A 15807-nucleotide genomic window follows, 5' to 3' on the forward strand; every position below is an offset into this window, starting at 1 on the left:
AGATCAGAGAAGATGCTCAATCAGAAGCCGCTGCGGTGGTGCCAGACGAGCATCAAGATGCTACTACTCTATATGGGGTGCATGCAGAGGAGCTACAAAATGAAACAGAGGATATGTGTTTAAACGGAGAGCTCTATATAGATATAGGAAGTTATGCTGAGTTATGCGAGGATGAGAGAGAGATCTCTTAAAGCCACAAATATTGTATTTGAACAATTTTGCTCCGTGTTGTAAAAGCTCTGGCTCTCTAAGTACCTTCCATGGTGTATAACGCTCTTTTCTACTCGCGCTCACATCTTTTGATTGAAAATTCTGAGTTTTCGACTTGCCTCTTCTATCACTCGATTCATTGCGTCATTGTATTTATATGCGTCATTACGTCATTGTATTTAATGGTCTTTGCGTCATTGTCTACTCTATTCATTCAATATTAAGTTTAAATATTCGTGTGTTTAATGCAGGTATGGATGATGAGGAGTTTCTTTCTTCTTTGTCACCGCAGCAGAGACAGTGGTACGTGGAGCGTCATCGCTCTGGCGCATCATCGCGCGTTCCTACACCATCCGCATCTCCCTCTCTTTCGGAGCATTCGGCGCGCTCCGAAGCTTCGGCGTCGACGAGACGAGCTTCACACTCGTCTAGACACCGGCGCTCTAGTGGTGGCGGTGGCGGTTGTTGTGGGGATTCCGCCACCGATGCCTCCACACCGCCTCGTGTTCGACGAGGCTCTTTACCCTCCCCTTCTTTGCCCGCCCCCACACCAGCCACAGCATCGCCATCTACGCCAGGTTTTGCACGGCTGACTGTTCCTAGAAGCTACACACCTCTACCTACTCCGCCAGGAGCCACCCCACTCGACACTCCTCGCTTCGGGGCCCAGACGCCGGTGGAGACACCTGACGTCCGTACCCCCATCGACACGCCGCTAGAGACCCCTGCCGGGACACCCAGGTTCACGCGTCACCGGCCAGAGGGCTTGCCTTACTCCGTCGACATCAGCGGCGGCATCATCATGGATGATGACGGCAAGAAGGTGATCTCGCGCATGCGTGGTCTTTGCTCTCAGCTGTTTAGACACTATATACTAAACAAATGGAGTGAAGTACCAAGTGATTTAAAAAACACAGTCATCAGCATACTTCATGATGAGTTTCCCGTTCCAACACGGGATCAGCGCTTCAATGAAGACCTGATGAAGATTCGAATGCGCGAATACTGCAAACACAAGCGTTCCGAAGTGCAAAAAGCAATCAAGAATGGGTGGAATAGGCCAGATTGGCTGGCCAAAGAAGATTGGAAGAATGCGAAGAAAGCAGCGCGCGAGAATCCCGACAAGTGGAAGCAACAAAAGGATGCAGCCAGAGCGCGAGTAGAGGCAGGGAGCTCGCACCACTTGGGGAGCGGTGGATGGGCATCATTTGAGGCCGATTTTGTAAGTCTTTTCACATTGCTCTTTATGCATGTTCGATAGTTTAGGGTTTATGAGTTTTTTAGTTCTAACATAATGAAATCTTTGTATGTTTTGACAGTGGTCGATGACAGGACGTGATCCCACACCGTACGAGCGCGAGTACGCAGGCAGGAAGGGCTTAAACGCCCTGATGGACATTCTCAGTTCTCGCGGCGGCATGGTTAGTATTAGGGTTTACTCTTTTTTATTTTTTGTATTGTTTTATAAATGTCGTTATATGTTTATACTTACTGAAAGCTGTCTTATTGTCTTTTTTTGCAGAATCCGACAGATACGCCGCTTGGACGCGATGAGACGTCTGACTAGACGACGTCAGTTTAGCCGTAGCTAGATAGCATTAGTTTAGGGTTTCTCATAGCTTATGTATCATGAGACGGATTTTATACGTCTTTTTGAACCATGTATATTATTACATTTGTCACCGCAGTTCCTTTTGCCAATCAATTCTTTATGCCTATGATGTTGTACAATTGTCATTATTACATTTGCCAATCAATTCATTTTGCCTATGATGTGTACAATTGTCATTATTACATTTGCCAATCAATTCATTTTGCCTATGATGTGTACAATTGTCAATTTTGCAAACAATGCGTCTTGTGAGTGACTATTTTGGGTCTATTATCTACCTTTGCACTTTTTTTAAAAAGTGAATCAAGTACAATATGGTTGATGGGTGGCAGGGCATTCAATGCCCTGCCACCAAAAAAATATTCTCTCGGGCGTCGCTATAAGCGTCGCTATTTATGGCTCTGTAGCATCGCTATGAGCGTCGCTATAGTCTTTTGTGTAAACGTCGCTATAAGCGTCGCTATAGGCGTCGCTATATGCGTCGCTATATAGCGACGCTCATAGCGACGCATATAGCGATGCCTATAGCGACGCTTATAGCGACGCTCTCGTAGCGACGCTCGTAGCGACGGTTTTAGCGACGCCGGGGGTTATAAAAACCCAATGTATTTCCGTCGCTAACAGCGTCACAAGAGCACACAACCTCTTGTAGTGTATATATATATATATATATATATATATATATATATAGAGAGAGAGAGAGAGAGAGAGAGAGAGAGAGAGAGAGAGAGAGAGAGAGAGATTTTGTTGAAACCTCTTATTACCTAATAGGAGGACCCGGGAAAGAGACCTACTAGACTTGAGGTATTGCATCCAAGGAGTAAGCTACAATGTACTATCAAGGAGGAGAAATGGTAGAAATGGTGTCTGTGGATCAAGGCTACATTTGATGAAGATGGGAGTAGATTGGGTAGGAGTAGGGGTGCAATCATTTAGATATCCATTCTCTCAAAGCTCAAGGTCAACCCACTCAACTATAGCTGATGGAAACAATGCAGTAGGTGACCATTAAAATAATGAGTGATTCAAGGTCCCAAGGTAGTAGTCTATGCACCGAGTGGGAAAGTCAATATGACCTTGCATTGTTGTAGCTCTTAGATGGGATAAACTTTGTCACAAATCCATGTAAATGTATCCATTTGGAGTTAGAAAGACACTTTGTATTTGACTTATTTTGAATCCTTTAATTCAATTTCTACCTTAACCACAACAATTCAAGAAACTACACTTTGTGGTCTACTTTGCTCATGCACCTCTGTGTCGCTCTCTCTTTCTTCTTCTTCTTCTTCTTCTTCTTCTTCTTCTTCTCTCTCTCTCTCTCTCTCTCTCTCTCTCTCTCTCTCTCTCTCTCTCTCTCTCTCTCTCTCTCTCTCTCTCTCTCTCTCTCTCTCTGTGCTTCTCAAGTAGATATTTGAGGTCTCTTGGGATTTTTTGTTTGATGTTGATATTGGGAAACATCTATATTGTGAATTTTCTAAACATTCATGGTTTGTACATGTAACATCACCACCTTCTTGCATCATCCTCACGACAAATTTTCTCCACGTCCTAAATGGGGGCCTTAAATTCCAACTAATTAGGGTTTAGTAGACCAAAAAAGTGAAAGTCATGCCCCAAGCTTCTTGAATTCCCAACTTCTCTCTCTCTCTCTCTCTCTCTCTCTCTCTCTCTCTCTCTCTCTCTCTCTCTCTCTCTCTCTCTCTCTCTCTCTCTGTGGCTGGTTTACAGAGCTCAATTTTTGAAGTACTCTAACCTACCTCGCATTGCTAGTAATAGGTCTCATATTCAAGACATGTCAACAAATGTCTGAGAAATCTCTCTCTCTCTCTCTCTCTCTCTCTCTCTCTCTCTCTCTCTCTCTCTCTCTCTCTCTCTCTCTCTCTCTCTCTCTCTCTCTATCTATCTATCTATCTCTTTGCTAGAAGCATATTCCTTTTTTCGCCAGTTGTGGATAACCACCAAGCCTGTATATGTTGTCGTTTCATGGCATGTACATAGTGTGAAATAAAAACATTCAACTCACTTTTGACACTTATCGATGCATGGAAATAAAATCAATAATGTACATATTGTGATATATGCTAAAGCGACTACTGCGGTCACTATCATGTATATACCTATCTGTGGAATCGTGGCCCTGGATCTGGCATCTTTGCGTGCTTTCCCACTTTATAAGATGTTTCATTTGGTTTGATAATGTACATATTACAAGTTTCTCATGGTAGTCGTGGTGGCACAGTCATTTTGCCTATAAAGTCTGATGCGGACAAAAACTACCGAAAATAGCAACTAATAAGCATCATTGTAGAATTGCATGGAAAGTGACCCAAAATGGTATATTGATGAAAAATGATTCATATCTATGCTTATGCAAGTGATCCCAAAAGTTTAGGGATTTTTCTAACTCCGTTTGGGGATTTTGGCATGAAAATTGGTCTTTGTTGGGTAAAAAATGAGCTGAAAATGGCCTAGTTTTGGTCCAAAGTGGAAAAATGGCCCAAACATTGACACCACATGTGGAATCTCCGCGGAGAAGAGAGAGAAGGTGGCTTCTTACTGGAAAAACCTGCAATTTTCTTCTACTGTGCAATAGGTTCCATGGTTGCCCAATCTATGTGTGCTGTAAGCTCGCCTCTCCACAATCTTGTATCTGAGCTTGTGAAGGAGTGAATTAGGGTTCCCCTTATCAAAATGGTTTGTGGGCTTCAACTTAGAAACTCTTAAATTTCTAAAATATCAGAAAATTGTCACCGTGAAGGTGGAAGCTCGAGCATTCCTTTCAATTGTTTGATGTTACGACTATGTAATTGGGGGCGAGGCTACATGATACCATGAAAGAGGTTTGGGTTTTGATTGAGATTTTTTCTTGTATCAGCATTGAGGTTTCATAACTGAAACTTTAGTGTTTTAAATGTTCTTTTTAACTGAAATTGAATGTGATTTGGTGATCCTCTCATGATAATCTCAACTACAAAAACAAGCAAATTCCAAGTACGATAGGAAAGAGGGTTTGTGACTTTGCTGTCATGAACGCTCTTAGATTTTTAGTCACCCTTAGAAAGAGGGTTGGTGATTTTACATAAGTGTTTTTTCTTAAAGTGTTTGTGACTCTCATCACAAATTCTCACAGTCAGAGATCCTGCAACTTCCCAGCTAGACCGCACACATTCCAACATTTCTGGTGAACCCAATGCGAAACTACTAAAGTGGGTGTTTGTGAATTGATCTAAACACTTTGTTAGCCATGGATGAAAATCCAGAGACAGTGATGCACTTTAACCTTGCAGTTATGTAGATCTATTTCAAGCATTTTCCATGTATATGCAACAATAACAGGCAGTGGAAAGAAGCCAAATTTCAACCACCAAAGCACTGTAATCTATGGTGAAGAGAATTGACCAATTTGATGGCAAAGACATCACAAAGTATTTATGAGATCATATGAAGAAATTGGAGTTGAATCAAGTGTGAGAGGAAGACATGGTCCGAAGTTTTGAGTTAGTTTCTGTCCCAGAGATCAAAGATTGTATTAGGGAAATCCAAAATGCTCATGGAAGAAATTGGGAGGAATTCAAGATTTCTCTAAAAGAAGACTACTTTATGGAGGACTCTGACAAAGTGACCAAAAGAGATTTCTTAGATTGGGTTGCAAAGCCTAAAGAAGGGATTTCTGCTACTACAGAGCTGCTCAGAGAGTTTGAGTGATGCTATGCTCAACTCTCACAAACCGAACAAGATTCCTTGGATAGGGAGAATGTAGAAATTTTCCTACAAGTAGCAGGTAAAGAAATCAAAGAAAAGTTAGAGCTTCTCTTGAAGACAAACATATAGAACAAGGTTTGAAGACAAGGTGGAGTGATGTACAAGATGCAGTCTCCCTATTGGCAAAAAGACAACACAAAAGAGACAAGATGGTGGTGAACAATGATGCTCTAGTTTTTGCTATTACTAGAATGATGTACAAGATGTAGTATCCCTGTTGGCAAAAAGACAATTAAGAAGAGACAAGATGGTGCTCCAAATTTTGCTATTACTGAGAAGTAGCCAAAAGCTGCTATTGTAGCTTCTTAGGATGATGGATCTATGCTTGAAGAGCTTGTGAAGGGCATACATGAGCTGAAATTAAAGCTAGAAAGGCTTGAAGAAAAGGGGCAAACATTTGGACAGTCGTCGTCAAGTCAAAGACCTCAAAACAGAGAGGGGTTTGTAAATAGGTTCATATGGTGTGATATCCCAGACCATTAAAGAAGGGACTATGAAAGATTCAAAGATGCCTTGGGTAAAGATCTTTTCTTCTTCAAAGAGGGAAAGATACATCGTAATGAAACAGGGAAGCCCTTGGCGACCAACTTTGGCAAAGGAGGGATGACAAAGCTAGTTAAGGACATGGCAACAACTCATGTTCTCTCAATTGTTAAAGCAGAAGCATTTGTCTTAAAGGCTGTTCAAGTCATGCTCAAAGGATTAAAATTTATTGAAAACGTTGTCAGGCATTTTTTGGGTGAAAATAAAGTCACTGATCTATGCTAAAAAGCTTGCCCACTAGCCTCGCACACATATGTCTACATAGTGCTTTGAGTCTGAAGAGTGCTCCTATAAAAAATCATGTACAAAGGCTTGATTCTGCTAATTTATTTGCTGGATTTTTGGGTTGGTTGAACTTTCAAAAGATGGTTTTCAATAAGCACTTTCAATTGTGGTTGATAGCCTGTGAATCGGACTCATACATCATGAGTTACATGCATTTGAAGCAGCCGGTCCCTTACTTAGAAAGAGGTTGCGGATGCATGCGAGGAAATGCAAGTGGTCCAAAGCTTTTTTAAATTTCAATTCCCAAAAGAAAATGCTATTTCAGCTCAAAACCCATAAAAATCTTGATATGCAAGAATGTAAACTTTTGTGTCAAAGAAAGAGATGAGTGTAATTCAGCTTTAAAGACTAAGAAAATTTCAACTATAATACCAAGATGCCATTACCATCTTAGAGAAAGTACCACTTAGACGGAGTATAATATCAAAGTTAGGAATACGCATCAGCAGTCAAAGCAAAGTATCAGTAAATCTCATCAATATGGGAAAGTTCAAAGTATATTATGGATTTCAGAGGTTTCTTTAAGGTTCAGGGTCTCGATCCGTGTATACAAAAGTAACCTCATGATACTAGTCAGGTTCTTAATCAGCTTGAAGTCTTCAAGCCGAACCTCCTAGTGACTAGAATTTCAACTTTCCAATCAAAGCCATCTTTGTTGAGCCCTCAATAGGAATCAAATGAGACTTTTCAGGAATAACCTTTAAGAAAACCATATCAGCAGTTTCATACTCCACAACACGATGTTGCTTGTCATAATACAATTTATGTCTGTTTTGAGATTTTCTAATATTCTGCATTGACCATTGCACGCTTGTTTGTGAAAGAGATATTTCGTTTGCATGGCATGCCCAAGAGTATAGAGTATAGTGTTTGACAGAGATTCTAAGTTCACTTCTCATTTGTGGAGAGCGACTTTTGGCTCTATAGGTACCCAGTTACGCATGTCTACTGCTTTTCATCCTCAAACTGAGGGGAAAACAAAGAGAGTGAATCGTATTTTAGAAGATATGTTACGAATGTATTTCAATGAAAACCAATCTAATTGGAATGAATATCTGCCTTTGGTTGAATTTGCATATAACAGTTCTTATCATACATCTATTAGGATGACTCCGTTTGAGGCAATGTATGGCTACAACTGTCCCACACCTACTAATTTTCTTAACTCGAGGAATAAGGTAGAACTGTCATGTGAGATGCTTGAGAAAATGGATAGCGAGTTGCTCAAAATCAGGGGGAATATTAGAGAAGCTCAAAACAGACATAAATTGTATTATGACAAGCAACATCGTGTTGTGGAGTATGAAACTGGTGATATGATTTTCTTAAATGTCACAGGAACAGAATAATAGAGATAGACAGCAAAGATAGAGAAAGAGATCTTTGTATTGATAGTGTTTGATACAACAAAGGAGCAATAAATATATGGGTGCACTCCGTTGTACGGAGCTCGAACCTCCCGACCACCCCCGAGCTTTAGTTCACTTGCATGCAGCGTCTCACTCGCACTCGCACTCGCAGAAGAAGAGATCGTTGAATGATCCCCAAAATGCACCACCCGTCTGGTTTTTTTCCACCAAAAGCATGAGACCTCCCAAAATAGCCGCTTTTCTATTTTTGGCGTTCGGTCGACTCGACATGCGCGCCAAGTATACCTGCGAGAATAAGGTAAGAACGTGATCGCGAAGCGATCCGTAAGGGTTAGATTTTTGAAACTTTTTTTTTTCTTTTCAAGTCCTAAAATTTTCAGTTGTCTTCAACTGAACATAACTCCCAAACGGAGCCAAAACAGCCCAAGTCCGTCTCACACAATCTTGTTGCCCTCGCTACGCTCTTCAACGGCTATGTGATGGAAAATTTTCATAGCCTGCTCTGATTTGCTGAAAATCAACCTGCAAAACAACATTTTCTACAAAAACGATGCAAAAACAGCAAATCCCATTTTTTTTCTTAATCTTTGGCTCTCAACGAACATCAAAATATCAAAATCTCTAAAGACTCAGAGAACCAAAGTTGTTCCTTATAAAACAGGCTTCAATCGCTTCATACAACACTTTTCCAAAATCCCACCTTAACACCTTCAAAAATGCCCTAGAAAGTGCCTTCCGGACCAAAAAAATTTATTGGACGAAAACAACCCACACATCCTTCTACACAGTGGACTAACTTTAAAACGACCAAAAGTTCCTAGAAAAACAAAATTTAATGCTAAAACACCTCAAAATCAAGTCCTGTTACATTAAAGGTTATTCCTGAAAAGTCTCATTTGATTCTTGGAAAGGATAGAAGATTGTCTCCACAATTTACTGGGCCGTTTAAAATTTTGAAGCGCATTGGCTCATTAGCTTACAAATTGGAATGGCCTTCTCATGTTAAAGTGCATCCTGTATTTCATGTGAGTTTATTGAAAAAGTATGCTCCTAATGTGCATCATGTTTTACAAGACAACTCTAAGTTGAAAGATGACGGAACATTGATTGTAGAACCAGACTTAGTGCTAGATAGGCATGTTAAACATCTGAGAAATAGAGACATTGTGAAAGTTTTGGTTAAGTGGCAAAACTATTCAGTAGAGGATGCATCATGGGTTGATCTTAGTGTTTTGTAAAGAGAATTTTCCTCTCTTTCCAACTCCGAGGACATAGTTAATTTTGATAAGGGGAGAATGTAATAAGACTAATTTTGAAATTCTAAAAGTCGAAAAGAATGGAGTAGGGCATATCTTTTGTTGAGCACGATTTGGAAGATTGTTGAATAGTCTATTAAATAGAGCTTATATGAATGAGTTTGAGATATTAAGAGAGAACATATATTCTTTTTCTAAATAATACACTAAAGACGTATTTGATAAAGATTAATGAATAAGACATAGTCTGTCTATGAACAGTAAAATTGAGATTTTTATTAATATCAATGTTTTATATTTATGTGTTTTAGCTTAAAATGCATGGGTAGGCTTAAAATAAGTTGAAAAAGTAGTGGAAACCAAAAAATAGATGTTTTAGGAGTCGCGACCTAAAAGTTGCGTTTTCAGCCAAAAAGGACGTTTTTCGCAATTCTGTTCGCGATGCCTTGTAGATTAGTCCTATTCCCGTCGTTTTGAGTACCTGGATTGCTCTGTTCTGAGTTTGTTTATAAAATTTATGATGAAAACAAACAGAAGGCAGTATCAGTGTAGTATACACAGGGACAGGTAGACATACAACATCATATAGCTCTCTCTGCTATCAACCAAGAAGTGGATTTGTTTCTTCATGGTAGACTATTGCAATTGAGATTATGAAGGTATACTTGGTGCAAAAATCGAGTTGATGACGGGTGGTGCGTTTGGGGATCATTCACAGATCTCCTCTTCTACGAGTGCGAGTGAGACACTGCATGCAAGTGTACTAAAGCTCGGGGGTGGTCGGGAGGTTCGAGCTCCGTACAACGGAGTGCACCCATATTCAATTGCTCCTCTATTGTATCAAAAGTGTACAAAGATTCATCAATACAAAGATCTCTTTCTCTACCTTTTGCTATCTATCTCTATTATTATGTTCCTGTGACACTAAGAGCCATCTTTTCCAACCTATTTTGGCATGGCTACGAGCCATCTGTTTGTAGTCCATCAGTGATTGATTTCAAGATAAAACAGTTCTATTCAGTTAAGTACCCATCAACTATAATGGACAAGCAAGGGTCTTGGCATCAAGTCAAGTTGTGCAAGTCAAGTTGAGTTTCTGAAGTCTTAAACTCATAAGGGCTTATCTCTACCAAGGTGTATGGATGAAGCCATCATTTCAGACCGCACGACTGTTCACAACAACCCCAGATTATGGATTTTTGGGTGTGTAAAAGATCTAGTTGTGAATACGACTCTAATTTCAGTGGAGCTCCTAGTAGCACTAAGAGTGCCTATATAAGTAGCATTTGGGGTAAGACCGAGCGCGTGATTAATAGATCACTTAGGAAGGGTTGATGGTCCATCTTGGGAATCTTGACACGCAGTTTCAAGGAAAGACGTCCACAAACTACCAAGGGGTAGTGGAAGTCTTTCAACTTCAAAAGTAAGGACATGCCACGGGAAAACCCAAGGGGGTTCACAGACAAAGGCCAAGGGCTGGCTTCTTGTTGAGCAATTTTCATGCTACGTTTGACCAAGGGGTCTGACAATGTTACTTTAACCAAGGGGTCTGGATTGCATAGGCAACACCTAAGGTTCCATCTGCAATACTACTTGCATTTTCACTAATTTTTAATTAGTGTTACTAGGTCTTTGCAATAGGGACATTTGCACAGATGTCTTTCACTACGCATAAGTGAACACTATGTTCATCCTCCAAGTACGCACCTTCTTTACATTAATTCCATTTTTCATTATGCTTTGCTTGAATTTTCAAGTCGGGTAACTAAGTTGGATGGCTTTCATCCATTTTTGCTCTTTGGCGAGATAACAAGGTCATGTGAGAACCAAGAATTTTAGGCCGTTGTGTCCAAAATACATTTTTTGCAGTATGCAATTATAGGCCCACTTGTAGGATTTATTTGGCACATGCTGCTACATGGGATACAACATGGTCTAGGAACTCAAGGAGTTCGATTTAGCCAGTGTGGAGCAATGAATGAGGGTCCCTCTCATTCTTGCCACGAAGTGTTTAGAGTTACCTCCACACACAAGTACATCTTGTACTTGAAGGATGTTCTTTTTTAAACATCCTTACATGAGATATATTCCACATGTGGAGAATATGAGTCTCTTGACTGACACTAGCGCCCATTATTTCAAGTATGTGTCACGACAAAGTCTCTAGGTGCTGGTCAAATCTGTTTTCTAGACCATTTTCAGCACGGCATATCAGGAGCAATTTCGGTGGCCAAAAATTGTCGGATACTTAGAATGACTTGTTCAGGTACAAGTACTGCTAAACAAAATTACATATGGTTGTTTATACGTATAGCAAGGCTCTAAGTTGTTAATGAAAAAGTTTCATTGTTTGTCCCTAGAAGTGATTAATGTTTCATCTTCTATTATGGTTCAAACATTTTAGCAAGGCTTGCAAATGATTGTAGCATATAGTATTTAGTTTGTTTTTCGAACTATTTACATTCCTCCTTTAATGTGTGCTACGAGTATCACATTCACCATAAGTATTAGCAAAGCTAATCAGGGATATACAGGTTCAAATGTATTTTTTGCTAAATGGATGCACACTAGGTGTTATGGGCCCTAGTGTTTAGCAAAGGATGATCTGGAGAAGCATGCATATTCATCACATCCATTGCTTATGAAGGATTTTACACTCTATGTGCAGTATCTCTCTGAGCTTATTGTTGGATCTACCAATCACCAATAGAGTTCATGGCTCAATTTGGGTGCTTGTGGATTTTTCACGTTAACCGAGATGGTTATTTAGGACATTGTTGATTCTACAGCAATGTTAATGTACGATATTGTGATCCTCGTTTACTAGTCCTCTGGGATGAATGTCTGTAAACCGTGGGGGAAAACACATCTCAATACTTTCAAAATCCAAAGAGGATAGGCAGATTACAACTTACAAGTGTACTCTTGTGCTGAAGGATATGCAAAGCGTGTACATTAGCACCAAGCAATCCAATTAGCAAGAATGTATCACTCTAGTTGGTGTTGCTTACAATAACGTAAAGCATGTTTGTGACTCAGTTTAGCCCCTTCATGTTTAAGTTTGTTTCTCAACCTTGAACACTAGTTATGGTGGGGTTGTTTATACTGATGAAATTTGAGAACAAGTCAAGGACTTAAACATGGTTGATGAGTTAAGTCGGCAAGCAACTTTTCATGGAAAGTGGTACTCTTTTGGGTACATTTTTTTTGTGATAACTCGTTTAGCATGCTCATGTGCATTCCATATGGAGTTTACACATTGATTAGATAGGAACTGATACAATCAGATGGTTGCAAATGGACAACAATGTGGAAAATCAAGATGTTACTCTTGGTTTCATTGAACCTCCTACTGAACCGTGTTCGGTCATGCAAACAGCTGGATCCATGAAGGAGGCCATTGTGGAAAACATTAGTGTATCATCACTCTTGTTTTTGAGAATGAAAACGCTTCTCCAAGGGAGAGTACTGTTAGGCCAAGGGCCACCCTAACACCAAGGTCCGGCTGCTAAAGGAGATGGGATCCTAGGGGCAAGGCCTATAAAGGGAGGTTGGGCGGGGGATCAAGGCTAGGCAATCCCAGGGTTTTACATCAGAGGCTATTGAAAAGAGATGTCATGCTTGGCACTACCCTGGTTGATATGTATGCCAAATGTGGTGCACTTCAGAAAGCACCAAAAGTGCTTGAGGAGCTTACTATTCGCTTGGAATGCACTGATTACGGGATACACAAAACACGAGTAGGGAAGGCATGTCTCTAGGTGGAGTCACCTACAATGGCACCTTGAAGGCATGTGGACTTACGCAAGATATTGACATGGATGAGAGTACTGTTAGGCCAAGGGCCACCCTAACACCAAGGTCCGGCTGCTAAAGGAGATGGGATCCTAGGGGCAAGGCCTATAAAGGGAGGTTGGGCGGAGGATCAAGGCTAGGCAGTCCCAGGGTTTTACATCAGAGGCTATTGAAAGGGGATGTCATGCTTGGCACTACCCTGGTTGATATGTATGCCAAATGTGGTGCACTTCAAAAAGCACCAAAAGTGCTTGAGGAGCTTACTGTTCGCTTGGAATGCACTGATTACGGGATACACAAAACACGAGTAGGGAAGGCATGTCTCTAGGTGGAGTCACCTACAATGGCACCTTGAAGGCATGTGGACTTACTTAAGATATTGACATGGATGAGAGAATGCACCTTACGATTGCTCGTCACGAACTGTTAGAGAAAGATGTTGTGCTTGGTTGTGCTTTAGTTGATATGTTCCTGGTGGGAGCTTTGTCAAATCATGCTCCTCGTATTTCAACAGTTGTTGATGGGTGGTATCCTGATGAATATTGTGATTTGGATACATAGGAAGATGATGATGATCATGAATATCATAGGCAGTCCATTAAGACTGGTTTCTTGCACATGAAATTGATTACCTGAGTGATCGACATGTATGTCAGATGTAGTGTGCATGAGAAAGCACAAAAAGTGCTTGAGGAGATTTTTGTCCGGAATGTCGTTTCTTGGAACACATTGCTCTCTAGATACAATCACCTATGCGTGAATCTTGAAGCATGTGGCTCTACACAAGATACTGATATGGACACAAAAATTCATGATGATATTGTTAGTCAAAGGCTATTGAAAAGAGATGTTGTGCTTGGCACTACCCTGGTCAATATGTATACCAAATGTGGTGCACTTTAGAAAGCACCAGAAGTGCTTGAGGAGCTTCTTGTTCGCTTGGAATGCACTGATTGCGGTATACACAAAACATGAGTAGGGTCAGAAAGCTCTATGCTGTTTTCAGCTGATGCAAAGTGAGGGCCTCTATCTAGATGCAATCACCTATGCATGCCAGATATATGTCAAATGCGGTGTACTTCACAAAGCACAAAACTTGCTTTGGAAGCTTCTCTTATTGTCCGAAAGGTCATCTCCTGGAGTGCATTGATTGTAATATGCCCAATAGAGACAGGGTTAAGAAGCTCGAGACTGTTTTTAGCAGATGTAAAGAGATGGCATCTCACCAAGTGGAATCACCTACACTTGCATCTGAAGGCATGTGGCATTATGTAGATGTTGATACGTGAAAAGGCTATTGAAAAAAGACGTTGTGCTTGGAAATGGCTTGGTTGACATGTATTCCAAATACTTACAAAGCTCAAAAAAGTGCTCGAGGAGCTTCCTATCAAGAATGTCATCTCTCTGAACGCTCTCTCTCTCTCTCTCTCCCCCAATAAATGTGTTAAGACAAAACTAGAAGTATTAATCTGCTTCAAATTGTCATCTTCGTATCTGCTCCTACGCACTGCAACCTACGATGCAACTAACGAAGCACTCTAGTTTTGCTTGCTTTGATGCAATTGTAGGAAGTCTTCGTATGTGCTCCTACGCATTGCAACCTACAATGCAGCTAACAAAGCACTCTAGTTTTGCTTGCTTTGATGCAATTGTAGGAAGTCAATCCGAGGGGTTTTGACGCATCGTTATCATGTACGTCACAACCCTGTAGTATAGGCTGAAATGGGAGCTTGTAGCTAATTGTCTAAGTCGCACTTCGCTCTTGAATATGAAGTGGGGTGTCGGGCAAGCCACCTTTGAGAGTATAAATTAGTATTCAAGCGTACGATCAACGCGGTACGACTCAGGATAGTGGTGGGAAAGGAGGGATCGGAAGAGGCCATGACGACTCAGACGACGGGCGCGGTAAGACCGGAAGAGACGAAGGCGAACGTGCAAAATGGATTAAAGCCGACATTGATGGAAATTTTAACGCTCTTAATGGACGTGGACATGGTAAACTTTGTGTGTCTGTTCCTTGTGGGCAGCTTTAACCTTGGCGACTTTGTTGATCTGCATGGTCGAAGCATAGGCAAGTACACACTGCAGCTGAGCAACAAGTAGGGCACGAAAAACAGCGTGAGTTTTCAGCAAAAGCAAGTTCGACCGGCTACTAGATGGGCGTCCATGTTTATGAGTGCAAGGCCAGCGTCGGCCGGCAACGTGGCCTGGACAACCTTGCAAAGGACCAACGACAGCTCCACTCGGCTGGGCGTGTGGGCCCTGCCGTACACGTGTAACGTCAAAGTGGTGACGCGTGGCATCAAGAACAGCCGCCCCACACGTTGGTCCTTTCGGTTGCCAGAGGGAATCACGGCCGGGGCGACTTGCAGCATGGCGCTCGGCCATAACGAGCCGCCCTCCGTCTCCTGCAGTCCGCCAGTTACTACTACTAATCCTGCGTGGCAGCTGCTATAGCTTCCCCCAACTCTACTTCATTTGTATGTACTCATTTCCGGCCTAATTATAACCATAGAGTTTGAAGGGCTTGCATGCGGCAGGATCCGTGAGCTGTAATTAGCTGTCGATCGCGTTTTGGGGTTTAATCTACCTCCTTGGCATGGCATGAAAGGATTTTGAACACGAGCATGAATTTTGAGGTTTAAGTCTCTCTCTCTCTCTCTCTCTCTCTCTCTCTCTCTTTCTCTCTACAACAAAAAAAGCTGTCATTGATGCATATATCGACGCACCACTTCGATATTTGCGTCGATATAGACGTCCCTCTGAACCTGTCGCTATTTGCGTCGATATCTGCATAAAAAGGCTTTATTTGCGACGTAAATATCGACGTAAATAGCGACGCAGATATCGACGACCATTACAGAAAAAAAAATTCTTGGACAGAGGGTAGGTAGGTTGGCCTGTGCCCAGTGAAAAGATGGACACGGCCACCGCAGCCGACTTCCTACCCTCTGCCCAAGAAAGCGAGCAGCAC

At 41.4% G+C, this 15807-nt stretch overlaps 1 protein-coding gene across 1 annotated transcript; it reads left to right on the forward strand.

Moving 5' to 3' along the window:
- Positions 1-1182: 1182 nt before the first annotated feature.
- On the forward strand, positions 1183-1895 carry LOC147453153 (uncharacterized). Its single transcript, XM_086519097.1, has 3 exons — positions 1183-1432; positions 1530-1631; positions 1733-1895. Exons 1-3 carry the CDS (start codon positions 1193-1195, stop codon positions 1775-1777), a joined length of 387 nt encoding a protein of 128 aa, XP_086375223.1. The 5' UTR covers positions 1183-1192; the 3' UTR covers positions 1778-1895.
- The last annotated feature ends 13912 nt before the right edge of the window (positions 1896-15807 follow it).

Source organism: Adiantum capillus-veneris, chromosome 8 (assembly GCF_014529385.1).
Source record: "Adiantum capillus-veneris isolate H3 chromosome 8, ASM1452938v2, whole genome shotgun sequence".
Taxonomy (NCBI): Eukaryota; Viridiplantae; Streptophyta; class Polypodiopsida; order Polypodiales; family Pteridaceae; genus Adiantum; species Adiantum capillus-veneris.

What these genes read in the sequence shown, in the direction of transcription:
- LOC147453153 (XM_086519097.1), top strand. Translation starts at nt 1,193, where the DNA reads ATGAAGATTCGAATGCGCGAATACTGCAAACACAAGCGTTCCGAAGTG. An exon ending in CATCATTTGAGGCCGATTTT is followed by an intron (nt 1,433 to 1,529) that starts GTAAGTCTTTTC and finishes ATGTTTTGACAG; the next exon opens with TGGTCGATGACAGGACGTGA. An exon ending in TCAGTTCTCGCGGCGGCATG is followed by an intron (nt 1,632 to 1,732) that starts GTTAGTATTAGG and finishes CTTTTTTTGCAG; the next exon opens with AATCCGACAGATACGCCGCT.